The following is a 26,579-nucleotide window of genomic DNA, read 5'->3' as shown; positions in this document are numbered from 1 at the left end:
CACTTGTTCCCAGTTGTACCCGCCTTTTTGCATCGGTCCAGCGGCAGCGCTAGCACCAAAATAGCACCTCCGACCCTCGCCGCCGTCAAATTGATGGCGGGGTATTCAACCTGATCGCTGGGAGCTTCAGCAAGTCACCGGGACAAAATCCAGTGCTATAAAGCTATCGATTTCAGCTTTGTGACGGTCGCAGACTCGTGCATCGCATGTGATCAGTTAATTGGCAATCGCGCGACGCTGAGCTACTCGGCGACATCCCCGGTCGCATCCTCCTCATATACCCCTCCATTGCCAGCGGCACCCTCGGCTTCTAATCTGCGCCGCCGGATTCTTTGCGACCGAGCTCCTCCAGTTTGTCGCAAGCTTGCCGAGCTCCCACTTTCACCTCTACAATCTCCTTTTCAAGCATCACACACATCATGACCCCTTCAATCGGCGACATGGAGCCTGCGGAGGCCGAGTCCGCCTACTTCAACGAATACCCACCGCCCAAGGCTCTCCCTAAACACGAAGCACTGGCTCGCGCCTTTATCGAGCGCCATGTGGAAGCCAACCGGCGCGTGGTACTGGTGACCTCTGGTGGAACAACGGTACCCCTGGAGACGCAGACTGTGCGATTCATCGACAATTTCTCCGCCGGTACCCGTGGTGCTACCTCTGCAGAGTACTTCCTCGAGCAAGGGTATGCAGTCATTTTCCTGCACCGCCAGTACAGTCTCCTGCCCTACTCGCGGCATTACAGCCACTCCACGAATTGTTTCTTGGATTTCATGGACGAAGCCCCTCCTACCTCCGAGTCTGAGAATCCCGACCATGGCCGTATCGTAGTACGCAGCGAGTACCAGGATGAGATGCGCGACGTGCTGCGCAAGTACCGATTTGCGAAGCAGAACAATTTGCTCCTTTTGTTGCCTTTCACCACGGTTTCGGAATATATGTTCGAGCTGCGGTCATTAGCGCAGCTGATGCGCCCGTTGGGACCCAATGCGCTTTTCTATCTCGCGGCGGCTGTGAGCGATTTCTTCATTCCACGGAGTCGTATGGCTGAGCATAAGATTCAGTCTTCTGAGATCCCTGCCAACTTTTCAGATGAAAGTGCTGTTGGATCAGACGATATTTACACCGGCGAGAATGCACCAGAGCCGCCGAAGAGCGGCAAGAAGCTGGTCATCAACCTCGACCCAGTCCCCAAATTCCTGCACCGCCTCGTCGATGGCTGGGCTCCGGAGGGCAGCATGGTCGTTTCATTCAAGCTGGAAACAGATCCCTCGCTGCTTGTGTATAAGGCCAAGACCGCACTCCAGCGGTACTCACACCACCTCGTCATCGGTAACCTGCTGTCAACGAGAAAGTGGGAGGTCGTTTTCATCACGCCTGACCCGCCACACGAGCGATGGATTCGCGTGCCAAAGGCTCGCCGCAGCAAGAGTATCTCTGGTGTTGAGGATCAAGTCGGTCTTGCTGAGATCAAGAAGGGCGGTTCTGCGTCGGGCGCAGAAGCCGAACAGCCACCTTCAGAAAGCCATGGGGATGGTCTTGAGATTGAAAGTATCATTATTCCGGAGTTGGTCGAGTTACATGAAAATATGATTCAGAAGCGGACGCAGGCTTCATAACGATGTGTCGCTGGACGGTCTGCCGGCGCGGTGCATTTTTCGGTGATGATATTTAATAAAAAGGAAGCTTCTTATAATTTATTCATGATCTTAACAGGGTAATTCGGATAAACGATGGCGTAAATTGGGCAACTTGGTTCCCACTGCCCAAGGTAAGATAGACTAGTCGACATTGGGCAGCCAACCGCACTAAGACACGCAGTAGCGGACGCTAAGCCGCAGCCGCATTTCCTTGGAGGACCTGGAGTCTCTTTATTTTAGCATGCACATTTCCCTATCTAATCCCTGGGTCGATCTAGGTCCAAGTGACGCAGTTGAAGACGGCCCCGATGGCCGAACTTATCGGGATCGTGTCGGGAGCCATCACCTTTGCAACCGTGGTGGCTCAAGTCACCCAGTCTATCATCGCGATCAATGATTATTGCAGTCAGATTAAAGATGCGCCAAACGATCTTCGAATCCTATTGAATGAGCTTGAACTATTCGGGCTTATCCTGGCCGATATCGAGGGGGACCTTGCTGAAGACGAAATCGCAGTCGCCTTGTCGCGGAGCAAACACGCCACGAAGAGCCTCAATCTTTGCAAACAGGCTGCTGAAGAATTGGAGTCTATTGTAAAAGGGTTGGCTCAGGACTTCCTGTCACCCAGTCGTATGAAGAAGTCCTATGTGTCGATCAAAATCGTTCTGCAGCGAGGCAAGATCGAGAAACTCAAACAGAGACTTCAAGGTGCAGGTCAATTACTGCAACTGTCTCAACAATGTTATACAAGGTTTGTTCGCAGTTGATTCCGTTAGGACTTTATTTGACCGTTCTTTTAGAGCACTACTGCAAGTTCAGCCTGAATTAATTGCTGCACGACTAGCACCGAGCCATACTGTGAACCCAAAACCAGGTGAATTGATCTCATAACACGAAAGACTAACACTGGTGTGCTGACCATCGAAAAGAGACTCGGAAACAAGCCGACGGAATGGGAGTAACGTCTTCAAAAGATGTTATACAGTCTTACCGCGGGCAAACAGGCTATATATGGCGATTGTCACTTCCTCCGTGGATGTCTTCCAAAGCACTGGAATTAGCGGGGACGAAAGTTCCTGCTGGTTGGAATTGGTACTTTCGAGTATACAATTTGATCCCATCCAACTCAAAGGTATTTGATCTAGTGTCTCAGGGAGACATTGAAGGGCTGCGAGAATGTTTCGCATCCAAAGAAGCGTCACCGTTCGATCGCTCATCTCCAAGTGACTTTTTTGGAGACCCCCACTTTGGGGAATTTATGCATGGGGATATGACCTTGCTGCACGTAGGTTTCCTTGATATCTTTTCCCTGCCGTCTCAAGCTGACATGTCACAAAACAACCCTTTAGCATGCCTTCCGTGCGCGGGATAACGAGAAGGTTGTCTCTTTCCTTCTTGAACAAGGATGTGATCCCATGCTAGGTCCATCAATAACCGGAAGGTCCCTTCCATTAACGGCCCTCGAATATGGCGGCATAATAGTTTTGCGTTCGCGGTCCGAGAACCAATTTTTGAGGTCTTTGCTGCAAAAGTCCGACGACTTGTTATGTGACTCTGAGACAGAGGTTATCGAGGGCATTTTCAAGTACTTCTGTGGGACTCCAGAAGACTTCTTGCTTTTACAGCAGCACTGCTGTCCGTCATTCTATACATTTCCAACTCGGGTGCGCATAGAAGTGGCCGCCAATATCGCATACATTTCGAATAATAATGCTTTCTACTTGCCTGAGACACTCCGGACCGTGATCGGTGGAGATGTCCGGGAAATCGACGTTTCTGACTTGACTGGAACGGGAGCCCGCAGCCCATTATTTCATTCTGTAATGGGACAAATCGGCAGCTGCCGGGCTGCAATGCGACGACACGGCTACCGGAATGGAGATTCCGTCCTAGACGAGGATTACATCAAGCAAGCTGAACTGCTATTATCGCTTTCGCAGGGTTGGAACCAGTTATTCTGCGACCTGCTTGATACTGGTCTGAATGGTCATTTAATTTGGAAAGGCAAGAGTCCATTCGTTGCATTTCTTGCTGGATACATCGACGAGTCGGAGTATGAAAGCCGCGAGATACGAGATTGGGACTTAGCTGTGCAGTCATGGATGGGGGATCTCAAAGTTTTGGGTATAGACTTGCTTGAATTCGGCCGAAAAGAGACGGAAGCTTGGGAGAGCGAAACCATGGAGCGGCAATTGGTTCGTAAAGGATGGGAACAAAGACAAATTGGATACCATTGGAGGCTGATTGGGTTCCAGTATGGCGCGTGTCCGGAGGATTGGTCTGTATGGATGTATGAGTGGAATGAGTATTTCACTGATTTCTGGACTCTGGTGGAGCGTCCAATTGAGTCAATGCCGGGTACATGGCCAGGTGAATAACTCGAAAAAGAGAAATTCCTTCAGTTCTCCATCTGAACTGTGTTTCTTAATCCACTAGTTCATGAATGCAATAAGGAGAGCTCCTCTGGTATTCTTGGGTAAAACTTTTCACTCAATAGAAATTGAGGGTCTGACTGTTGAAATAAGTATTTCTAACATCTAACCCCTAATTACTTACAGCCACTCAAATCATCGATGGTACCGTACCACGCTGGTTGTGTTTGTCGACATTTATAATGGCGCCCAGCTATAGTATTCGAGAGTCACGGGCAATCGGATTAAAGTTGATATATAAAACTAAGAGGAAACCTGCTCGATTGAACGCCCGGCGAGACCACCGACTGGCAAAGTATTGTAAAGGGGCGTCAAAGGAGGTGGGCTTTCTTTGTATCAAAAGGAAGCTCCTTAGTAATAGTAATTCACCCTTGATACAGGTCTGTAAGGAGGATCTTTACGAATTGAGGAGAATACTGCATGAAAATGGTATTAATTCACAATGAATTCATTAATATATACCCCCTCTGTACCATAACCGAGATAGGGAAGAATACGGTAGACAGTGTAGAAAAGAAATATCCCTTTACACAGGACGATTGTTGAAGTTTCCTGTTAAAGACTAGGAGTTCTCATAGCACGAGGTAATTTTGCGGAACAAAGATGACTGTGTACCTTACATCAACAATTCCTGCCATATCCTAGAGTTGAACTCAATTCCATGGTCGGTTCTACAGTTCTACATTCTGTGGATTTTCAGGGGTTCAGCAGGTTTGGATCGTGGGGATCGGCATTCATGCTTAAGGGGGGGGGGGGCTGATCCATAGAGGGCACGGCCTCGATGAAGTATATTATGTATGCAGCTTTTCTTTCTAGAGAACCACTAAATTGTGAGTATTAATGATATATTCAAAAAAAAAAAAAATACAAATCAAAAGCAAATGCCTAGATCTGATTCTTGTATACCTTGGTTAACATTATATCCCTTTCTAAATGAAACATCAGCATACTTACATTCCACGTAGTCCAGGCCCTCGGCGCACAGGCCTACGCGTCCCGGTGTGTCAGCACCCGAAAGGAAACGCGGCCGAGCTGCTTTACAGTTTCCCCTGCAGGCGACCTGTTCTCTCCAAAGAAATATGATGCTTTCAACGCTCGAGGGTGATTGACAGCTTCCAATCTTCGACCCCTCCAGCATGGTCCCCCGCCGTCGCTTTAGCCGCCGGTTCGCTGCCTTAGCTGCCATCCTCGCCCTCCTCTTCCTATACCACATCTTTACTCTCCACTCCGATCTCCAACCCCGACGTCAACCACCCGCCCCGAACAGCGCTGGCCGCCCCGACCCCGAAATAACCGGTGAACCCGCCCCGGTGTGTCCCCCGCTTCCGGGTATCGAGGATGTCCTGGTTGTGATGAAGACGGGCGTGACCGAGGCCAAGGATAAGGTCCCGGTTCACTTCCAGAGCACGTTGCGCTGTATCCCGCACTATGTCATCTACTCCGATTTCGAGGAGGAGATTGACGGCGTCAAGATCCATGACGTGCTGCGCAGTATGGATTCGGAGGTTACGCAGCAAATCCCCGACTTTGACATCTATAATCGCATCAAGAAACTCGGGCGCAAGGGTTTGGAGCAGGGCGATTTCGCGGACGAGGCCAATTCCGCCATCGGCAAACCAAACAATCCGGGCTGGAAACTGGATAAATGGAAGTTCTTACCGATGGCGCAAGAGGCATTGCGCTATCAGCCCAATGCTAAGTGGTTCGTCTTCATGGAGGCGGACACTTATGTCTCATGGCCGACTCTGCTAGCCTGGCTCAGTCACTTTGATCACAAGAAACCGTGGTATCTGGGTACGGAAACCCAAATCGCAGACGTCATCTTCGCCCATGGCGGTTCGGGCTTCATGCTCTCGAATCCAGCCCTGCAACTCGCTTCGAACGAATACGCCGCTCGTCGCACCGAGCTTCACCACTATACAAACGAGCACTGGGCTGGCGATTGCGTCCTGGGCAAGGTACTGGCTGACGCCGGCGTCAACCTCCACTTCTCCTGGCCGATCCTACAAAACTCCAACATGGGAGAACTAGACCAATTTACGACAGAACTATACCGACTCCCATGGTGCTTCTTAGCAGTGGCATTCCACCACCTCAACACACGCCAAATCCAAGACCTCTGGAACTTTGAACAAAAGCGCTGGCGCGATGTGAGTGACCCCCGCTTCCCTTGTCCTAGGCCAAGACCCTGGCCTCCAATACCAAGTCGCCCCAATTGCTGACAACCCCTGGCCCCCAAACAGAAAAACAAGCGCATTCTCCTGCACAGCGACGTCTTCCGCGAATACCTCTACCCCGAAATCGCCGCACACCCCACAAGACCTGACTGGGATAACCTAGCCACCGAAGACCAACCCTTCGCATCCTCCTACGACGACTGCCGCGATATCTGCGAACTCCAAAAAGAATGTGTACAATTCTCCTTCCGCGATAATACCTGCTTCACAAGCTCGAATCCACGACTTGGTTCGGCGAATCCCAACGCCTCGTCGGGCTGGTTGACGAGCCGTATTCGTGAGAAGATGGATAAGAGCGGGATATGCAAGGCGCCCGAGTTCGGGGCGGGATAGACCGCTAACAGCAATATTTGTTGAATGTGTTTGTTCTGCTTTTGGGTTGGTTGTTTATGTTGGTCTCTGTATTACAGCCTTGTTATGAAGTCCTTTTTATGATTGATGCATTTGCAATGGGTTGGTCTTGATAGGGGCGTATATCTATATGCATGGCATTAGCACGGGGTGTCTTTTTCTTTCGAGTGCTGTCTTTTTTCTGTTAGACTACATTTTCTTGGTGTCTTTTTGCTCGGCCGAGGCGTGATGTGGAGAGGCTTGTCGCGGTTTCGCTCTGTCCTGTGAGGTGCTAGATTATTTTAGTCGAGTGGCCGTCACTCTAACTCTGGCATCCTGGTATGGGATCGTTCAAAACATCACCCTACAAATGAAGTTAATCGTATGTCCCTCGCTGAACGTAATATATGAAATTCATTTTTGCATTATATCGAGTCTGACCGTCATCCCATAGGGATTTTTACCAGCCAAAACCTAGCGGCAAAGGGTGCTTAGTCAGTCTGGTGTCGCGGTTTTCGAAAAGCACTACTAATCGCAGTTCATTAGTCGCGATCTTTAGCATGTCATTCTCCTTTAGCCGTCTCAAAAAGGCTGGAATTGTACTCAGGAAAAGGGATCTATTACCACTATCCGAGGTCACCGATACGCATAAACGTGCTATTTACTCACTCTCGGAAATCCTGCAGCATCGACAAGAGCAGAGGGAGCTAATGGCGGAGATACGATCCCTCGCCGGCACTGCTAAGAATACTCGAGAGCCTTTCCCGCACTTTTATCAAAGGCCCGAAGCTATCAAAAAGGAAATAGCCAAACGTTGAAAAACTTTAGCAACCGACGCTCGAGAGACAGCCAGAAAGGACTATTTTGAGAAATCCGTTATAAGCCCGTTTTAGGCCTTGGTTATCCTTACTTGCTGATATCCGTATAAGTTGCGGTATTCAGTCCAATGCATTCTCACGGTCTTAATGACTCTATTTCAAGCTTCAAGCAGAAGATAGTCTCGAAGTATTCTCATTCCGTGAATGTTGACTTGCTCTTTCACTCCAATACTTTACATTTCCTCCGTTCAAAATCTATGCAGTAATCCCAGGTAATCTCCAATATCGATAATAAAGTCCAAAGCCTTTCACACTCTGTCCAAGCACATATCCTTTCATAACGGGTGACAGATCCAGCATCGATCGGATCCAGTCTCGGTACTGTGGTTCCTGCTCCAAAGTACCGTACGCAAGTCCAATAGGGAGCAGACAGAATAGTGCAGCACCTCTGCTATGCTGCAAATTGAGGCATTGGTACTCAAGGGCCCTACAGATCTCGATAGCTGGCTCCCTAAGCGAAAATGATGTACCTGGAAGCACCAGAGGGGTGAAATTAGTGTCCCTAAGAGTGCCGGCTCGGCTTGCTGAAATTCGTGCCGCGGAAGAGATAATCGCGGGCGAATTCAATGGCAGCAATTCCTGGAGTAGCCCGACAAGCCACATCTGGACGCCGTTGTAAAGCATAATCTCGGTTGCTAGCTCAAATGCGGAGAAGCAGAATATACTTTCGAAGATACGATCCTGGCCGGTTATAGCGGGTCGGTTTGGGTTTAAGCTAACTGGCACTTCCCAAACAGAAAATTGGTTCAGCTTTTCCCAGTTCCAGCGCCATTCAAACAGCTTTATAAGCTGGCACTTTAGTCGATCAATTAAAGTCGCACGCGCCATAGAATCATATTGGCGCCTTAAAACCGCGTCATCTTCAAGCATCCCCGGAACGGTAACCAGGATGTCCGCGAGATAATTCTGCGGTGATTTAGAGCTCGGCTCGATTGCCCAAGGGATTGAATGCCACTTTTCTTCATCCGGAAAACACCGTTTCTTTGAGATCAGGCCTATAGTTATCAATGTGGCACGGCAACTCTCGAATGCACTCCTTAATGGCTCTTGCTGAAATCTCTCCGGCCCACAAACCATTATCAGCTGTATTAAGCCCCGAACATGTGATATTGAGCCCGTCTGATCCGCAAGCAAAGATTCATGGATCAGTAATATCATGATAGGCACGATCAGGGCCTCGACGGCTGGTTTTATTGGGTAAGAGAGTACCGGGATTAGCGATCGGACGACTTTGCCGTACAGGATCGAGCCATTAATTTTAAGATCGTACTGGCGATGGAAACTACCAAAGTTGCTTTGCGAGAGTGCCGAGCTGGCTTGGAGAGCTAGGAGGGAAATTTTGCCGGAGACTGCGAGGTGCAGCCACTTATACCCATAGCTGCGCCAGACGAAGTTTTCGAGGAGGAAGGCGTTGCAAATATCGGACTCGAATGATACCAGGCTTAGTGTCATGGGAACTGCGGAATGACTATTGTTCCGGCAATGCAATGTGGTTGCAGTTCGGCTGATTTTGGTCGCTTCAGTTGCTGAAGAAACCGCGATGCGGAAGTGGAGTGGCTTTTCGTAGCCTGCGCATTTGTATCCTGATTTTTCGCAGCGTTGGCATCTCGGTCTTGCTTCATCTGCTATCGTTCAGCAATTTATCTTCTTGTCTTATGTTTAACTTACCGCATTTGAGCCGCCTCTTCCGGCAAGTTTGGCAGCCATTGCTGCGCCCTGGAACCCCGACCATCTTATGAGCGACTGATCTCTGCGACAGCTGTACTCATCTACACGTTCATTCAATTTCATGAATATATATTGTGAAGTCACGTCTTGCACGACTTCAGCCGCAGCTGTTCGAGAGGCTGCAGTAAGCAAGGCCTGTGCATAACGGTTGGATATTTTAAGAGTGGTACTTTGGAGCAGGCTAGAACCTGTTGTTGGGCAAGATATCGGATGGAAGAGAAAAAGGTATAGATTCAATCAGTACTATGAATAGTAACAGAGTCTGATTCCTGAAGAATCCTCAAGAACAAAGAGGCATTCACGTAAAGTCATTCAGCCTAGAATTATGTGGAACCGAATAGGTGGAGTAGCTGAAACGAGGTCAGATTGTCAAGGATGTCGATCGCCAGAGCGGGGTAATTGCTCCTAGTTTATTTTATTACTGAACAACGTGGCCAGCCAATTAGAAATGAGATTTCCGTGAATTTCTCTTCAAAGCATTAGAATATGTCTACTTTGCTTGATTGGGGTCAGGTGTAGCCAGGATGACGGTCGCAAAACAAATGCTCCAAGAAGCATCTACCACATGCATAAGCTTTACCTATTGCGGTTAGATTCCGCGACATGCGTGGCCAGGGAATATTGTTACTGCTCGAATTTATCATGGTTCAAGAGAGGTACCAAAAATTGTTAATCTATGCTGACATTTCCTGAACCTGGACTACGCTGCTGAGTCGTTTATTTTGATTCTATCGTGGCGTGCTGAAAGTGGAGCTAGCGTGAAAGTATTCTTCATTAGGTCGGTTTTTATCTAGATGCTGTGAAAGGGTGAGATCGCTTCTATTTCTCGGAGGAAGATATATTAGGTGCGAGTCCACCCCCACCCCCTCACTTGGTTTTCTACATCCTCAGAATACGCCTCCTATCTTCTTAGCCGAAATATACGTCCTCGTTCAGAGCAAGATGGTCATTTCTCCGTTTGCTCCCACTGACTTGTCAAAGCTCGGGGGCCTCTCCATCCTGATCACGGGTGGAGCATCTGGTCTGGGCCGTTCCTCCGCAACACTCTTTGCAAAGTCAGGAGCCTTTGTCACAATTGCTGATGTCCAAGACGGCTCAGATATTGCAGCCGAGCTATCTGGGCAGGGCTGTAAGGTCCAATTTGTTCACTGTGATGTGACGGACTGGGACTCTCAGGTCAGAGCGTTCCAGGCCGCACTCAAGTTTTCTCCCACGAGAACATTGGACATGGTCGCCGCCTTTGCAGGCATAGATGTCACTGGCCATCTAGTTGACCATGTTCTTCCTACTGAGGTTTTGCTTGATGGGCCACCACCTCCGATTCCCAATCTTGTATCGATCGAAGTTAACCTCAAGGGCGTGTTTTACACGGCTACCCTTGCTCTTCATTATCTCCGACTGGGGTCTGGAGGGCCTCCTGGAGACAGTGCTAAGGCATCTAGATCTCTTGTTATCGTATCTTCACTGGCTGGCTATATAGACGACACCCATAGCAGTGCCTATACAGCTTCTAAGTTTGGGAGTCGAGGTCTTTTCCGCGCTATCCGTGCCCAGGCCCATCAGCAGCTTAACATTCGTGTTAATGCAATCTGTCCCTGGGCAATGAAAACACCCATGATAGAGGGAGCGTTGCAAAGAATGGCAGATTTTGGGATTTTGCCTGATAAAGGTATCACCCTGGTCCCGCACGATGTGCTGACGCAGGCTTTGGCGAGAGTTACCGTGGATGAGAGTATTTCGGGTACTTTCTCTTTATATAATCTTGTATTGCTGACGAGCATAAAACCGCTGACTCAATTATTAGGGCGCGCAATTGCTATCGTTCCTGAGGGCGCAGTTGACATAGGCGATGATATTGATGATGGGTACGGTGGTACTCGATTGGTTGAGTTGATGGCTCTGCGTAAAGAAGCTGGAGATTTCCTTCACAGCTAGAGATTCCCTAATGCGAGTTTAATCAAGCGGGTACCTTCTCTGGTGTGTTGATGCTGTCGCGTTTTAGTCCAGATTCGTGATTCCTGATTTAGTTTCGCACAATAAAGCTATCAGGGTTGTGGGGCGGCTGTTGCGTTTAGCGTCACTAGTATTTTTCATACATCATGTTACAGGATTGTACTGTATCTATCCCGTGTATTCACCTTATCGATACTTTGTTTTAAATCGGTATATTCCCAAGTGGAATGATTCTGAGGATATAGAAGAGTAGTGTAGCTTATACGGTAGACGGATGGATGCAACATTGTCTTTTCTATCCATCCCAGACGTTTCCGTGAAATATCTAGGCGTCAGTAGTAGTAAACAGCGGATTTTCTAGTAGTATGTGTGGTCCTGTAATTTGCCACTTAAAGATTTGTAATCTTTGCACAAGAACAGATATCGAATAGTAAGCTGGAATGGTTATCATTCTCTCCTGCGATCAGGAGATATCCGACGTGTAGAATGGGGGTGACAGTGCTCGAGTGAGCAGATACCTGGTGGCTGTTTCATTACACAGGGCATTCTACGTCACCGTGATGGGGGTTAGAGTGTGACGAATGTGCCGTTTCGGGACCAAGAATGGCCTTAGTTGTCTGTCTGCTTCGTGGAAAAAGTTCGTAGCTTTTGCCTGGTTAGGATAGTTTGCTCGTTTGCTGTGTATTTAAGATCTCTCTTCTCCTTGCTGGTTTTCTTCTTCCTTCTTCTAACAAGGGGGCTACTATCAATTCCTCAGGCGACGAGAACACAACCGAGGATAAATCTTCTGAGCCATATCTCTCTGGTGGGTCCTAAGCTAGGACGATTCGGGCCAATCATTTCATTTGTCTAGGTTCTTGGTATTTGTGTGCGTGGTCGAGGCATGTCTACTACCCACTTATCATACTCTATCCTACTACTCTTTCTTGCCGCATGACCTAATATTCTCACAGGTGAAACACAAATTGCATTTTCGTCACTTTGTCTATAGTTGATTTACCTTAAATTCATCATTCTTGCTATGTACTTGTGGAACTTACTCCTGGGTAGATAGCTCCTATTCTTTATTAGTAGAACTATCAGTGTCACATCCTTCAACATCAGATTCACCGAGAAGTTGCTTAATCTGGCTGTCGACTTTGAGTATAGGTGCGGTTTGACAATCGCTACGAATATAGAATCACTACTCCTAGATCTCCTACTAAAAGAGGAGAAGCCGTTCTATATATTAGGGCAGGAAGAGACATTATCGAAGGGTATAGAGAGAATGACATTAATTTCGGCGACCCATTGAGCCACGTTTTGGATCAATAACAGACACTTTTGTTACATATATGAGTACCTAGAGCCTCCATAGCTTTGTTTTTCGGCCTGTGTGCACTTCGGGCTGAAGGCGACCCATTTCTAGTGCTTGAAAGCCCCTAGTAAAATAATCCGTGGAATTCCGTCCAGAAGGGCGTTAGCTCTAGAGAGGTGGGTCCAAACCTAGAAATCTGTGGTGGGAAGGTCGGAGGGGGAGGGAATAAGAGGTCGAGAGGGCAGGCCTTGTCTTTTATGTCGGAGCAATGGAGGAGAGAGCTTACATGACAGTGTACTGTATTGGGGCGCTAGTCCGGGAGCGGCAAAACTAACCAGATGCAGTAATTCACAGGTCCACCGTTTACACTTGAAAACTAGTGACGCGCGCTCCGCAAGCTCCGCACGCCGATGCCCTGAAACGGCAAGTGAACGGAATGAAGCTTGATACCCGAAAAGTAACTTGATTGGATACAGCCGTAAGGTGCATATAAATAAGAAAATAACAGAATGTTTATTAGTGTGAAAAGGGTAAAGTCACAGTTTGTTGATGCGGCGCGTACCGGCCCGACACTAATAATAAGGCAAGGCGAGAATAACTTCATGGTGGAAGGTAGGCATGAAGCTAACGAGTTAAAGATAGCAACACTCACAAGTACAAGAACACGAAGAGTCCAACAAGTAACCTTGCAGAAATTAGCTAGACTTGTCACTGTAAGTGAAGATTGTCACTGAAGGTAGCAGACTAAGAGCCCTTAATGAATGAACTTCTAGAGAAAGGGCCCGCTTCTACGGGACAAAAGTAGTACAGGAATAAAAATTAACAAGAGAGCGAGGTAATAGCACAATATATCGGCCCTAGTTGAATCTTAGTTCATTTAAAGTTCCGGAAGAAAACAGCTGAACCCGATAGGATATATTTGACAGCAGAAGCGCGAATCGGACTTGGAACAAATAACAAGAGTCCTTTTCGGTATAAGTTTTCTCCAATAACATAGAATGTCTTCCACCAATAAGATGACATGATGATAGCAGCTATGGTTCGGAAAACCCCTATTTTGAAGAAACAGCAACTTGCTTAAAGTACATAGTAACCATATCTCTCAGTTGTGGGATTTTGGGTAGCTAGCACCAGTTTTGTGCACAAACCTGATCTCATAGAAAAACTTGAACTCTGTGAACTAGCCAATGTATACAGGCAATTGACTGCCATAGTACGCCATTGGGACTCTTTCGCCAGGGACAAAGAAGTGGCAGGCACCCCAGCAACATGCCCGCAACATCATCGCAGCCCACGCATCTATAGCATCCAAGCTTTTGACCCCAGTGGTCTCCATGTGCCTCACAATTTCGGGTAGCTGGTCAAAATAACCTTTCATGTCTTCTTTATAGTTTGGCGCCTCTGCCTTCATCGGAGACGTTTCTCCATCAGAACGGAAAACGGCAAAGCGAATATGAGCGCCAAGAAGATTAATGTAGAGGAAGGGTGCTTTATCACGCGCAAGGTTGCCGAGGTAGGTCGTCAAAGATTCAACTTGACTATCCAGAGTGTCCAGATATATAGGACGTTGTCTGACAATCCACGACTGACCCTGGCCCTCCCATTCCGTATACCTATTTTTCAGTTCACGACACGTCTGTAAAACTTCCTTCGTTTTTAATCCAACGTGCGCATGATTCTTCACGTAGCTCTCAAGGCATGACCGGAAAGCACGGCGACCCACTGGACTTGTAGTAAAACCATTCACATTGTCACTTGGCGCAGGTATCTGGACTAGATCTGATCCGCGATGGTGTATCATGCTCGCTGACATTGCAACGATATCTGCAACCCGAAACCGAAGATCAGGGTCTTTTATTTGCATATCCCTCAGGATGGCAAATGATTGACCAGATGTGTCTAAGGAATCGAGGGCAATGGCAATTTCTTGTGGTGTCCCAACAGTGAAATCCGGGACACACAATTGAGGTTCGGGACGAATGACCCCACACCCAAGTCGATCAGCCCTTGCTCTGGGGATATATACCTCCTCCTGTTCTTTGTCGATAGATCCTGGGGCTATACGACCCAGGTTGAATTCAGCATACCTGAGGCGTTGATTCTGCCCTGTGTAGCTGTACTGAAGCAAAATCCCGAGAGATCTTATCACCGTGGAAGTTATAATATGTGAGTGCCCCTCAGCCCTCATAATACCATCCGCAGGACGAAAATCCTTCCATTTCATCCCCATACGCCGGGCAATGATTGCTATATCGGAGACCGTGCTCTTTGCAAATGGACGGACAACATCTGGCGGCTGAAAATCCCATGATCGTTCGCGAAAAACTAGAGCTGGAATCCTGACACGAAGCGGTGGCCCGAAAGTGTGGCGCTGCTCAGGAGGCATAGCCGCTTCTGACGTATTATGAATCCAATAAAGAAACGGCAGCCAGCATACTACGTCGTCATTGAAGCGTCCAGAGCCGGGGTGCGCATCGCCAGTGTGCGAGCTCCATGCCCTGTTCCAAGCAGGTAGTCCTCTCGTATAGACTTCACTCTGGAATGCGTGTGTTGGTGTGAAAGTCCGCCTTCGAGATTCAGGGCTACCGTCGATAATGAACTCTCCAAACTTTCCAGGTGCACCATCGCCAGTCAAGTAGATCTCTGGTGTGGTAAATAGAGTCTCAAACCGAAATTCGCTTTTTCGAAAATGTAAACGAGTTCTGGATGCCCAGGGCCCCATGACACGTTTCTGGCACCGTCTATAGCCATCTGCGGTTGCGAAATACTGCTGCAGAAGCTGACAGAGTGCAATGAGTAGTGCCACCAGTGCGATTGCCAGAGCGCTGGCTGCCAGCCTCGTGTCGGCGCCAGCCATTGAACGAATTTTCCCAGCTCAGTTAACACTGGGAAACTTCAGTATATAGATCAATATAAACCTCATGCAGGTTCTCCTCCACTCAACATGAGATTTGGAAACTCCGAGGTTGTCGTCGTGTCCAAAAGACACTACAATACGCGCCGTATTTTCAGGCCACTGCCAAGTATTTTTTTTGGCTAGAGAGCAGAGTAAGAACCGAAAGCTAGCGGAAGTGAATTATCGGGAAGCATTGGGAGTAGACGTGGAGACACGAATACCTGCCCATCTTTATTCTTAAAAGTACAGATAGCTTTGCTCACGCCAAACTCTTACAGCTCAACCCGACCACCGAGATACACACGAGCCGTTGCTTGCAGCGTCACAGCTAGATGAGTTCTGCGTCATTGACTAGTCTAGGCCAAATCTTCCAACTTCTTGGTGAGCTTCATAGTCTCACTTCATGGGATATGCTCTTGATCCATATGAACTGTCATTAGCACAGATGAGCTGAATGAGGTCACGAAGTTAGTCGACGCTACTCATTTGGCTTAGAATTTCGATGGGCCGATCCAGAACTGCCAGTGCAGGCTTGTTTTGGTCCACTTGGTGGGGGTGGAATCAGACCAGCCATTGGACGGAAAGAATAGGTTTCCCGCTGATAACAGCTCCCAGGGTAGAAAGCGATCTAGTCCTACTCCTAAATGCCCCCTGTGACTGCCCAGTGCCCAAGCCTCCTAATTGACTCTCCCCCCGCACCCGTCAGTCAATAAATTGTCGGCCATTGAGGCGGTCTTCCGCGTCTGCATAATGACGTAACACCCGTTATTGGTAACGTAATTCCCGCCCGTCCCGAACACCCGCCCGTTCCGAACACCCTTTTCAAAATCGCGTCCCTCTACCCATCTACCTAATTCAACCACCTACCATGACACCAATACGCCCTGAATCTAGGCAGAAATTAGCCAATCAAGAGGGCAAGATCTTATTAGCCCTTAGTGATCTTCAAAATGGCCGAATCAAATCTCTACGCGCAGCAGCGAAGCTATACGAAATTCCGCTTACTACCCTACACGACCGCGTACACGGCCAATTATCTCGCGTTGATTCTCGTCCATCAGGCCATAAACTGACCGAATTGGAAGAGAATTCGCTTGTTGAATGGATAATCTCTATGGATTCACGTGGAGCAGCGCCTAGACCAGCAACTGTGGGAGAAATGGCTAATATCCTACTGGCTGCGCGTGGTAACCAGCTACCAACTACCGTTGGTAAGAATTGGCCATCTACCTTCATTAACCGCCGCCCTGAGCTTCGTACACGCTTCTCGCGAAGATACGATTACCAAAGAGCCCTAAACAAAGACCCGAAATCAATTCGGCAGTGGTTCGCGACCGTACAAAGCGTGATTAACGAGAACGGTATACAACCGGAGGATATCTACAACTTTGATGAGATAGGCTTTGCAATGGGCCTTATATCTTCGCAGAAAGTAGTCACAAGGGCTGAATACTACGGTCGGAGATCTCTTCTACAACCAGGAAATCGCGAATGGGTTACTGCGATCGAAGCAATCTGCTTAGATGGCTATTCGCTACCGCCATGTATTATCTTTAAAGGCAAAGTAGCTATTGAAGGATGGTTTAACGAAACCCTACCGAAAGACTGGCGAATCGAGGTCTCAAAGAATGGCTGGACTACCGATGAGATTGGTCTACGCTGGTTACAAAAGCACTTTATCCCACATACGAATTCGCGTGTACGTGGGCGATTTCGACTATTGATTCTTGATGGTCATGGTAGCCATCTCACGCCCCAATTCGACCAAATCTGCACAGAAAACGATATTATACCTCTTTGTATGCCTGCGCATTCATCGCATCTACTACAACCACTAGATGTTGGGTGTTTTGCAGTGGTTAAGCGCGCGTACGGTCGCTTCGTTAGCGATCTTGCGCGTAGAGGATATAACCATATCGACAAGCACGATTTCTTAGTGGATTACCAACACGCACGGCTAGAAGCCTTCCAATCAGCCAATCCCACTATCAAGAATAGCTTCGCAGCTAGTGGTCTAGTACCATTAGATGCCGAGAGAGTGCTTAACAAGCTTAATATCTCTCTACGAACACCGACACCACCAAGCAGCCGTCCAAGCAGCAGATCTAGCGAATTCACACCACAAACGCCTAGAACCGCCGCTCAGCTATTCAAGCAAGCTTCTATGTTAAAAGATCTACTGAAACGGCGGTCAAATAGCCCTCCGAGCCCATCAAAAGAGATCTTAGACCAGATGATCAAGGGATTCCAGCTAGCGCTACACAGCGGTGCTTTACTAGCAGAGGATAATGCGAATCTACGTATAGCGAGTGAGAAGATGATCAAAAAGCGCAATCGGTCAACTAGGAGGATACCCTGCGCAGAGGGTTTAACCATTGAAGAGGCTATACAGCTAGCTGAGCAGCTAAACCAGCCAGAGGAAGATGATGGGGTAGATTCGCATGCAGAGGTCGAATTGCCTAGTCAGCCAACTAGGCCAGCAGCTAGGGCTCCGCCTAGTTGTAGTGGGTGCAGGGAGATTGGTCACAGAATCAACGTATGTAAAAATCGCTATATCTAGTTAAATCAATAGGAGTTGGTTGAGATAATCGATTTTGAAGTAGTCTAATGGGGTTAGGTGTTCGGAACGGGCGGGTGTTCGGGACGGGCGGGAATTACGTTAGTTACTGGCAAGCGGTCAAGCTAAGTCTCGACCGCCAAGGCCCTGATCTACACAATAATTCAACGAAACCTTTATCCAGATCTGTATCGAGGCGGTGACGTATGATCGGGCTTCGAGTCCAATCTGATTCGCCGTTAAACTCGGGCGTTCTTTTGCAGCAGTAGATGCGGTTTTTAGGGTATAACAGCCAGCCCTGTTAGTCGTGATGCCGAAAATGCGTCCGTCAATAAATATTCGGGACCGCATAGCAAGAATGGGAAAATTGGTCCAACGTTTCCCGTTCCTGAAGTACATGCAAACTGTAAAAGTCACAGACGACTTTCTGGAAATTTCATAGAGCGTAGTCTCGAGGTCATAATGCAACAGAGTAGACCCGGTATTCAAGTGCCCGCCTCCATCTCGGACTAGTCCTAGTAAGCTAACTGAGGGGAGAGCAGCCTCCGGGCAGTGCATATTGTATGCATGAGGATCCGAATAGTCACCAGGATGGCTAAGAAGACCTTCAGCGACGAGGAAACAAGTGTGGCACTTATGGTACGGTATCTTGCCAGTCAACCTCATGGGCGTTTAAAATCAGATGTAAAGAACCCTCCGGATCGACACAAGTTAAGAACGAGCCCCAAGCATAGCTAAATCTGTTGGGATGTAGGATTGAGAATCAAAAGACGTACGTAAAGAGCATGGTATCGGATGAAAAGCATGAGACACCAGAAGTGAACGCTAAATGTGTACGCTAAACCAGAAGTGAACGGTAACGCTAAACCCAAGCGAGCGAGAGAGCAGCGAACCAGCAGCAGGCTTGGCGCGATTTTCTGCAGTGGGGGTGCAAGCCATGTTTGGTGGAGCGCTCGGGGGTGGTTCTGTTCCCTTTCTCTCACTTCGTTCGTTTCAGGGCAAAGGTCAAGTCAAACAAAATTATATAATGCCTCGCACAGGTCGAATCAAGAACAGCAATACACACTAGGCATACACTAAGAATATCCCACACAGGAATAAAACGTCGCACCACCTAATCTACACAAACGACACCCTCGCATCCCCGCAGACCCCTCACAACGCCGGGCTATTCGGATCCTCCAGACACTGATCAACTCGCATGACATTAAGCCCAAGACCCTTAACATGCCGAATGAAATGCCGGAGGTATCCAGCCGTGATGGGATTGAGGTAGTGCATCACAGCCAGATTTCCACCTCGGGCAACATCACGGTAGAAAGCACCGAGTTGTCGTTCCGGCGTGGTGGTATTCTCCCAAAGCCAGTCTTCCACATCAACGCTCCAATTCACAATGTACGGGTCGTCGATGTACTGGGCCAGCCGTTGACGAAGGCGAACACCGACGGTGCCGAAGGGAGGGCGGAAGTATCGTGCTGTTGAGGATACTGTCAGTGTCAATGCCCACGCGGTAATGGGAGGGTTAAATGTACAGCCAATGTTCAGTTGATCCCGCAAGGTTCGTATGGACTGGACGATCTCATCGTCGATTTCATGTAAGGTGGGCAAGGATTCCATCCTTCAAAATTGTCAACGATCAATACTCGAGGGAGTAGAAAATTGCCTGATAGAACTAGGACTCACTTGGGATGCGTATTCGAATGCAGAGCAACCTGGTGACCCTTCCTCATCATCTCCCGGTAGAAATTGGTAAAATTGGTCGACCGATCCCTAAGTCCAGTAGCAACCGCAAAGAACGTCACCCGGACATTCTCCTCATCCAGAATTCGCATGACCTGCTGTGCATATTGCGGTTGGCCATCGTCGATGCCAAAAGCAAACGAGTTGGGCCGACTGCAGCGGAGAATCAACTTGCCCGTCGGAAGCTTTTCAGGAATAGTGAAGTAATTATTCGACGCGGATGGATGAGGGACATGCGGCACGAACTCAACTCGGTAGAGGGTGATGGGCTCATCCGTATAGAAGCCAGTGAAAGAAACCGAAACAACGCGATTCTTGTTAATTCGGAAATGTGACAAAGGAATGAACAATTCGGTTCTCGTTGCCCATGCAGGATGTTGATGACCACCATCACGAGTGTCATTCTTGAACCCGTCCTTGACAGGCATCTTCGGTCTCCCCAACTTGGAACTATCATCCCAGTCGTCGTCTCCATTATCTAGACTCCCCGATCGAGTCCTCATGATGTATCTCGATGCCTGTACGCTGTCCGGTACACCAGGGAAAGGCGAGCGAGCCGGATTGCACTCCGCATTGTGTTCATTCAGCGACACAGTAAACTCCTCGTTGCCCTCAAACACAACATGTAGATACTGGTCCTCCCAAGGAATCAAGCTGAAGCATTCGTGTGTGTTGAACTGCGTATGGAAGTTCTGATCCGGGTCATTAGGGAACAGGCGCATGAAGCCCGGTTCATGGTGGAGGGTCAAGTTCTCGCCAGTACCATGCCAGAACCCCAGATCATTGTGTAGGGGGTTCTGAAAGGTATCGATAATCAGTGAGGTGGCTGACTTTGAAGGATCTGGATCTGGGAGGGTATCTTGGCGAGTTTCAAACCAGTGTTGCTGCTCGTAAGGACGCTGATCAAAGGGCCGGATGAATAGACTTCTCGCCGTCGGGAGGATCAAGATCAAGGCCAGCACTGGCGTGATCAAGGGAAAGGAGTGTCGCATGATGTAGCTTTATAAAAGAACGAATATTGGGTCGGTATGCAGAAAGGAAAAGGGGATGCAATGTACTTCAACATGAATCTGAAATGCCAGTGCTTTGGATAAGGTCCTGGAGGTGAAGTCCCACGGAAAGTGCGATGCAGTTACGACTGGCAAAGCGCATTCTTTCCCTGCTATCTACGAGAATTTTACGAGAATTCTACGTTCGACACCTTGAAAGAATTGGTCAATTAAAAAGTAACCATTTGTAGATTTGACAGTAAACATCCAACAGCTCCCTCTAGACCCATCTCCGAATATGCTCAAGGAAACCTCCATATCCCGCCGCATGGACAAGTGGAATCTCCATCACTTTGTTTTGCAGGGTTCCCATAGAAGTCCTTCGTGCATGAGTTCCAGGTCGCATGAAGTTGCCGTTAAGATGTGTCACCAGTTCGCGAATTATTAGGGACGTTGGACTCGACAAAGACAAACAGAAGCAGAATCATCACTGGGTAATTGTCACCCTTAGTTACCAGGCGACATTGTCCTTGTCCACGGATCCAGACTCTCTTGCGGCGACCTCCTCAGCAGGCTCATCATACGCCGACACCTCGGTGGCTCCATCCTAGCCCCATGGAGCATCATCACCCTCGTTGTTGTTGTCACCTTTCTCATCGTCATCACTGTCAGGAGCCCAGGCACCGTTGTTATCTTCCTTGGCATCCTCAGCTTCGCTATCCGTGGTATCATCGTCAAAGCTCAATTTTGCCTCGGAGGGCCGGAATGATTCGAGGAACTCGGGAATGGGCTGATTGCTCTCCATCAGCAATTTGACAAGGTCCGGTGCCAACTCTTCATCACGGTCATTGTAGAAAGAGGTCGCCAGTCCCTCGTTGCCGATGCGCGCAGTTCGACCTATAATGAGCAAGGTATATCGTCAGCTTGGTCACGTTAGGAAAACATCAAGACGTCGCTAGATTGATGATAATACTCACCGATACGATGCATGTACTCCGTAATGCCACCCTGAGCGGCACGGGGAAGGTCGAAGTTGATCACATGCATGATATTCACAATGTCCAGGCCACGAGCAGAGACGCCGGTGGTGATCATAATCGGACATTGGGCAGTTCGGAACGAACGACTATGCAAGTTAGTAAGGGATCGATAAGAATCTGAAATGAAGAGGGAAGATCCTACATAGCATCTTCTCGCTCTTGTTGAAGACGATCGCCGTGCATCGAAGTGGTGGGAAGCCCGTGATTGAACAAGTAGTCATCGATAAAATCAACGTCTTTCTTGCTGTTCACGAAAATTAGCGTTCGAGTGGGCCTCAAATCCACAAGGAGGTCGTATAGAGCCTCCTTCTTCCTGTGACCGTCAACCCAGAGGACCTAGGTGATGGGAAAATGTCAGCGGCCTGAATTTTCTCACAATCGGTACCAACTTACCTCTTGATGAATGTGCTGGACGACACTGCCTGGGCGAGAGATTCGAATTCGAACATAATCCTTGCTCAGGAATTTTGCAGCCAACTTCCGGCAATCTTTGTTGAAAGAGGCCGAGAACATGAGATAACGGTGATCAGAATCTTCGTTCAGGTCTAGAGAGAGAGCTTATAAACACCTGAAACGGTAAACCTCAACGGTCAGAAGTTGGAGTCATAGCTTACCGCCTCCAGCCATAAGCTTGTTGAAATCTGCCTCCCAGTCGGCTTGTAGAAGCTCATCGGCTTCGTCGATGACGGTGTATCTTCGCAAACGGTTAGTCACTTCGATAGGCGAGTGATTCAATATCACGGATCCACACATACCGGACACGGCGCAAAGACAGCACCCGGGGCTGACGCATGAAATCCAGGATACGCCCGGGGGTACCGATGAGGATGTCACATCCCTTCTGAAGCTCCTCTCGCTGGAGGCCACCTGGAGCACCGCCGTAAACGACACAAGGACGGAGCATGGAGCGATAGCATAGTCTCCGTGCGTCATCAAATATCTGATTTGCGAGCTCTCGAGTCGGGCAAACGATCAGGACCAGCGGTTCTGCTGTCACTGCATGCTCCTTTGGATTCCAACCTTCTGCAATGTTGGGTCGAGCGGCGGCCAACTTCTTGGCTTTTCCCATGAGCTTGGAGAGAATGGGAATGAGAAAGGCACCGGTTTTTCCCGATCCTAATTTTGTGAGTCGCGTCGTCATCAGAAATACTCTGATCGAGGATGCTTACCAGTTTGGGCGATACCAATGACATCGCGCCCTTCTTTGAGGGCCGGGATAGTGTAGCACTGAATGGCCGTTGGCCATACGTACATGCAGAGTTCAAGGTTTTGCCGCAGAACTGGGTGGAGGCCGGCGTCGTCGAACTAGATAATATTAGCAATCGATCGAAATTTTTTGGGAATAGTGGGTAGTTACCGTTGCAATAGCCTGGAGCTTGAGCTCACTCTCGATACTGACGGAGTATGGTTCCGGCTCGCGAGACTGCTTTAGGCTGGTTTGGGTATAAGGTTAAGCGTCATATCCAATGAGTCTATCGGTAGAGGGGGGTTGGACTTACTCCTCAAAGCGATGGCCCGCTCGAGACATGAATTCACCGCCGAACAGCTGCTTCTCCAACTCGTCATTGCGAGGGCCAACATCACCGTATTCGTCCTTCCACTCATATCGAGCCGCCGCGCTCGCCCAGCCAGTGAAGTCCTTGTTAGTCCAGGTTTCATAGCGAAACGGGACGGGCTCAGTCCATCCCGCATCGCGAGGATTCCGAGCTGGCTTGTCGACCTCGGCAGGCATCTGCTCATCGTCGTCGTCGTGGTTGTCGGCGACGGGCTCATCAGGTTTGTTGGTGACATCCTGAAGGGCGTCGTTGACTTCACCCCAGGAGTCCATGATGACGATGGAAGACGAAGCAAGGATGATAGTTGGGGAATTTGATGGCTTGTAGATAAAGTAGGGGAACGTCCAGGACGCAAAGCGAGCCCGTCAGTGATATCAGCTTGGGGGGGGATGTGCGAAGACAGATACGCGAATGGATGACCCGATGGGAGATTTGGAATGGGAGATGCAGGGTGAAGAGGGAAGAGGGAAGAGAAAAAAGAGAATCACGAGGAGAGAAGACGTGAAGGTAAACAAAGGGGCCTTGATGCAGGCGTGCCTTCCTTTTCGGGCGACATGGTGGTACTTTCCTATTTTGGAGGTTGATGAATGCTGAAGATCAGTCCCGGTGATTGCCGAGGGGAATCAGCTTCGGCGTCTCTTTTGTGCGATGTATCACCTTGAGGCTCTGAGGCTTTTTGCTGGTGCTGTCTATAGATTGCGAAGGGTTCAACGCCCAGTACTCAGACAACCAGTGCATATGGATTCCAATTCTGATAATAGATACAGTAGAGTTGTTTTCAAAGTCAGACAACTTGATCAATAAACTTGAATCAGTATTTTGATACTAAAATAGCTATGCGCGCTCGTAAGTAAATCCTTGATTCCAGTATCATATAGTTCGATGCAGATTAGGGTTAGGCTGACCCAAATACCTGGTTAATGTAGAGATTTTCTACGCACGAGACCGCCCTTTTGCATAAGAATAGACAACGTCCATCTATTGAGTAGTATGTATTCAACAAGATCTTGATCAGAACTTTATTTTAGGGACACCTACTAGTCCATATCAAGTTTTAATTAAGCCTAGAATTCGGCCTGGCGGCACTGCAGTACCTGGGGTAAGGGTCAGGGTCCACTCTGTCCAAAAAATATATCTTCTGAGGTCCCTCTGCACCGACTGTAGCCGAGCGAGTATTTGATCGTGCCAACCAATGTCTACGACTACAATGTGCCAGAAATATGCTCAATTCGAGCACACTGTCACCTAGTATATCTCAAATTATGCAATTTCTCAAATCCGGGCTAGGTAGGCTAATCGGCATAGAATTCTAGTCTCCTGTGCGCTCGGCTTCTAGCGGACAATCGATCGGGAAGATTACGATGGGTTGCCCCCAGTTGAACCTCGGAAGCTATGATCCTCGGCCCCTCCCCTGCTGGTGGCCTGGAGAGATAAAATCGGCCAAGTTGACTTAAATGCGGTCCACCGAGAGCATTGAAAGGGAGGAGTGGAACCCCGTTTCCAGTGTGCGGGTAGAAGGAAATATACGCCGTAAGCGTGGGCACGGGATCAACCACCGCCAGGAGCTCCAGGGCTTCCTCTTGCACCCTTCCACTGCCCGTTGCTGTCGTTGCTTCTGCTTTCCGCAATCGCCATGGCCCCCTCAGATATTACGACGGAGCCTGATATCCGTCGCAAGGGTCCACGGATCGAGGAGGCTATTTCCAACCCCGGCGCCGTCAAGATCAATGTCAAGGGCGCCTTTATCGTCGACGATGAGCCTCGGTCACGCAGCCCCGTCGAGGCCGAGGGCGTTCACTACGAGAACAAGGACATTCGTCTGCCACATCACACTGGCGTCGTAAGCCATGTCGCCGTCGATGTGAGTTGGTCTTCATCCCTGCATTCTTTTTTTCTCTCGTCGCTGCTCGTTGCCCCGCACCCCCCGACCGTCCCCGCAATCCCGCCGACGGGGAGGCAACTGAGCACGAGTGGTCCCTGAATAGCATGACTGACTGTGAATTGATGTTCCTTTTAGATCGGAGGATCATTGGCGAAACTGGTCTACTTTACGCGAGAGCTCGATGCCGCTGATAATGGTGGTCGCCTCAATTTTATCAATTTCGAAACCCATCGGATCGACATCTGCATCAACTTTATCCGCCAACTCAAGGAAGAACACGAGAAGCGCAATGGCTCCGTACCCGATGGATTGTGTGTCGTCGCTACTGGAGGCGGTGCATTCAAGTTTTACGATAAGCTGAAGGAGGCGCTGGACGTCAATATTCTGCGGGAGGAGGAGATGGAATGCCTGATCATCGGTAGGTGCTCGGACGACCGGAAATGGACACACTCGAGGCAATTTATCTAATCGCGTTGTTCTATTTTGCGCAATTAGGTCTCGATTTCTTCATCACCGAAATTCCCAACGAGGTCTTCACTTACAGCGATACCGATTCCGAACCGATGCAATTTGCCGAGGCCCGACCGGACGTTTACCCGTACCTCCTTGTCAATATAGGGTCCGGCGTGTCCATGATCAAGGTCTCTGGCCCCAGGCAGTTCGAACGTGTAGGTGGAACGCACCTTGGTGGAGGCACATTCTGGGGACTCATGTCCTTGCTCACTGGCGCGCGAACGTTTGACGACATGCTGGCCATGGCGGATCGCGGGGATAACGCCGGAGTGGATATGTTGGTGGGGGATATTTACGGCATGGACTATACCAAGATTGGACTCAAGAGCACAGCTATTGCCAGTACCTTTGGCAAGGTATTCCGGTTGAAGAATGCTGCTGAGCGCGGCGCCGAGGATGGCGAGGGTCTGATCCACGACGAGGAATTCGAGCGCAGCAACGGCGGGGTCAACTTCCGACATGAAGATATGAGTCGAAGTCTTCTATATGCTATTAGGTATGTTTTGGATGTTCTTGTCTCGGAAAGAAACCTACTAATTCGTTATACAGCAACAATATAGGTCAAATTGCCTATCTGCAGTCGGAAAAGCATCAAGTCAAGCACATTTACTTTGGAGGTTCCTTCATACGGGGCCACCGTCAGACTATGAACACACTCTCTTACGCCATCCGCTTCTGGTCCAAGGGCGAAAAGCAGGCCTACTTCCTGCGCCACGAGGGCTACCTGGGTGCCGTCGGTGCTTTTCTTCGACGCCAGCCACAGAACTGGGGGCGCAGGAATAGTATCGACGAGGTGGCGGCACCGCAGGCGGTCCGAAATATCGTCATGAATTCTGGCTTGAACCCTGAACAGAATGGTTCACCCAGCTCGTCATGATCACTGGCGAAAAATTCCATTTTTTCTATCTTCACCT

The 26,579-nt window shown here is 49.0% G+C and overlaps 9 protein-coding genes across 9 annotated transcripts; 5 read left to right on the top strand and 4 right to left on the bottom strand.

The window, feature by feature from the left end:
- Positions 1 to 419: 419 nt before the first annotated feature.
- N7496_004941 (phosphopantothenate--cysteine ligase CAB2) lies at positions 420 to 1,616 on the top strand (the record flags this gene model as incomplete). Its single annotated transcript, XM_056697870.1, has 1 exon — positions 420 to 1,616. The coding sequence occupies one exon, from the start codon at positions 420 to 422 to the stop codon at positions 1,614 to 1,616; it is 1,197 nt and encodes a 398-aa protein (XP_056556395.1).
- Positions 1,617 to 1,945: 329 nt separating this feature from the next.
- Positions 1,946 to 4,268, top strand: N7496_004940 (uncharacterized protein; the record flags this gene model as incomplete). The annotated part of the gene is made up of 7 exons (XM_056697869.1): positions 1,946 to 2,388; positions 2,438 to 2,511; positions 2,567 to 2,922; positions 2,987 to 3,832; positions 3,893 to 3,995; positions 4,074 to 4,113; positions 4,196 to 4,268. 7 exons carry the CDS (start codon positions 1,946 to 1,948, stop codon positions 4,266 to 4,268), a joined length of 1,935 nt encoding a protein of 644 aa, XP_056556394.1.
- A 937-nt stretch (positions 4,269 to 5,205) lies between these two features.
- Positions 5,206 to 6,639, top strand: N7496_004939 (glycosyltransferase family 31 protein; the record flags this gene model as incomplete). Its single annotated transcript, XM_056697868.1, has 2 exons — positions 5,206 to 6,219; positions 6,313 to 6,639. 2 exons carry the CDS (start codon positions 5,206 to 5,208, stop codon positions 6,637 to 6,639), a joined length of 1,341 nt encoding a protein of 446 aa, XP_056556393.1.
- A 1,070-nt stretch (positions 6,640 to 7,709) lies between these two features.
- Positions 7,710 to 9,246, bottom strand: N7496_004938 (uncharacterized protein; the record flags this gene model as incomplete). The annotated part of the gene is made up of 2 exons (XM_056697867.1): positions 7,710 to 9,139; positions 9,183 to 9,246. 2 exons carry the CDS (start codon positions 9,244 to 9,246, stop codon positions 7,710 to 7,712), a joined length of 1,494 nt encoding a protein of 497 aa, XP_056556392.1.
- Positions 9,247 to 10,184: 938 nt separating this feature from the next.
- N7496_004937 (uncharacterized protein) lies at positions 10,185 to 11,177 on the top strand (the record flags this gene model as incomplete). Its single annotated transcript, XM_056697866.1, has 2 exons — positions 10,185 to 10,983; positions 11,047 to 11,177. The coding sequence occupies 2 exons, from the start codon at positions 10,185 to 10,187 to the stop codon at positions 11,175 to 11,177; spliced, it is 930 nt and encodes a 309-aa protein (XP_056556391.1).
- A 2,495-nt stretch (positions 11,178 to 13,672) lies between these two features.
- N7496_004936 (uncharacterized protein) lies at positions 13,673 to 15,349 on the bottom strand (the record flags this gene model as incomplete). Its single annotated transcript, XM_056697865.1, has 1 exon — positions 13,673 to 15,349. The coding sequence occupies one exon, from the start codon at positions 15,347 to 15,349 to the stop codon at positions 13,673 to 13,675; it is 1,677 nt and encodes a 558-aa protein (XP_056556390.1).
- A 3,751-nt stretch (positions 15,350 to 19,100) lies between these two features.
- Positions 19,101 to 20,677, bottom strand: N7496_004935 (polysaccharide deacetylase family protein; the record flags this gene model as incomplete). Its single annotated transcript, XM_056697864.1, has 2 exons — positions 19,101 to 19,563; positions 19,629 to 20,677. The coding sequence occupies 2 exons, from the start codon at positions 20,675 to 20,677 to the stop codon at positions 19,101 to 19,103; spliced, it is 1,512 nt and encodes a 503-aa protein (XP_056556389.1).
- Positions 20,678 to 21,281: 604 nt separating this feature from the next.
- On the bottom strand, positions 21,282 to 23,542 carry N7496_004934 (DEAD/DEAH box helicase; the record flags this gene model as incomplete). Its single annotated transcript, XM_056697863.1, has 9 exons — positions 21,282 to 21,571; positions 21,652 to 21,800; positions 21,857 to 22,050; positions 22,108 to 22,259; positions 22,329 to 22,408; positions 22,470 to 22,830; positions 22,884 to 23,019; positions 23,072 to 23,147; positions 23,214 to 23,542. 9 exons carry the CDS (start codon positions 23,540 to 23,542, stop codon positions 21,282 to 21,284), a joined length of 1,767 nt encoding a protein of 588 aa, XP_056556388.1.
- Positions 23,543 to 24,903: 1,361 nt separating this feature from the next.
- N7496_004933 (pantothenate kinase) lies at positions 24,904 to 26,542 on the top strand (the record flags this gene model as incomplete). Its single annotated transcript, XM_056697862.1, has 4 exons — positions 24,904 to 25,131; positions 25,288 to 25,570; positions 25,648 to 26,161; positions 26,215 to 26,542. 4 exons carry the CDS (start codon positions 24,904 to 24,906, stop codon positions 26,540 to 26,542), a joined length of 1,353 nt encoding a protein of 450 aa, XP_056556387.1.
- Between the last annotated feature and the right edge of the window lie 37 nt (positions 26,543 to 26,579).

The sequence above is a fragment of the Penicillium cataractarum genome (genome assembly GCF_028827025.1).
Source record: "Penicillium cataractarum strain IBT 29864 chromosome Unknown utg000004l, whole genome shotgun sequence".
NCBI lineage: Eukaryota > Fungi > Ascomycota > Eurotiomycetes > Eurotiales > Aspergillaceae > Penicillium > Penicillium cataractarum.
The sequence above is the reverse complement of the archived record's forward strand: the minus strand, read 5'-3'. Positions and strand labels throughout refer to the sequence as shown.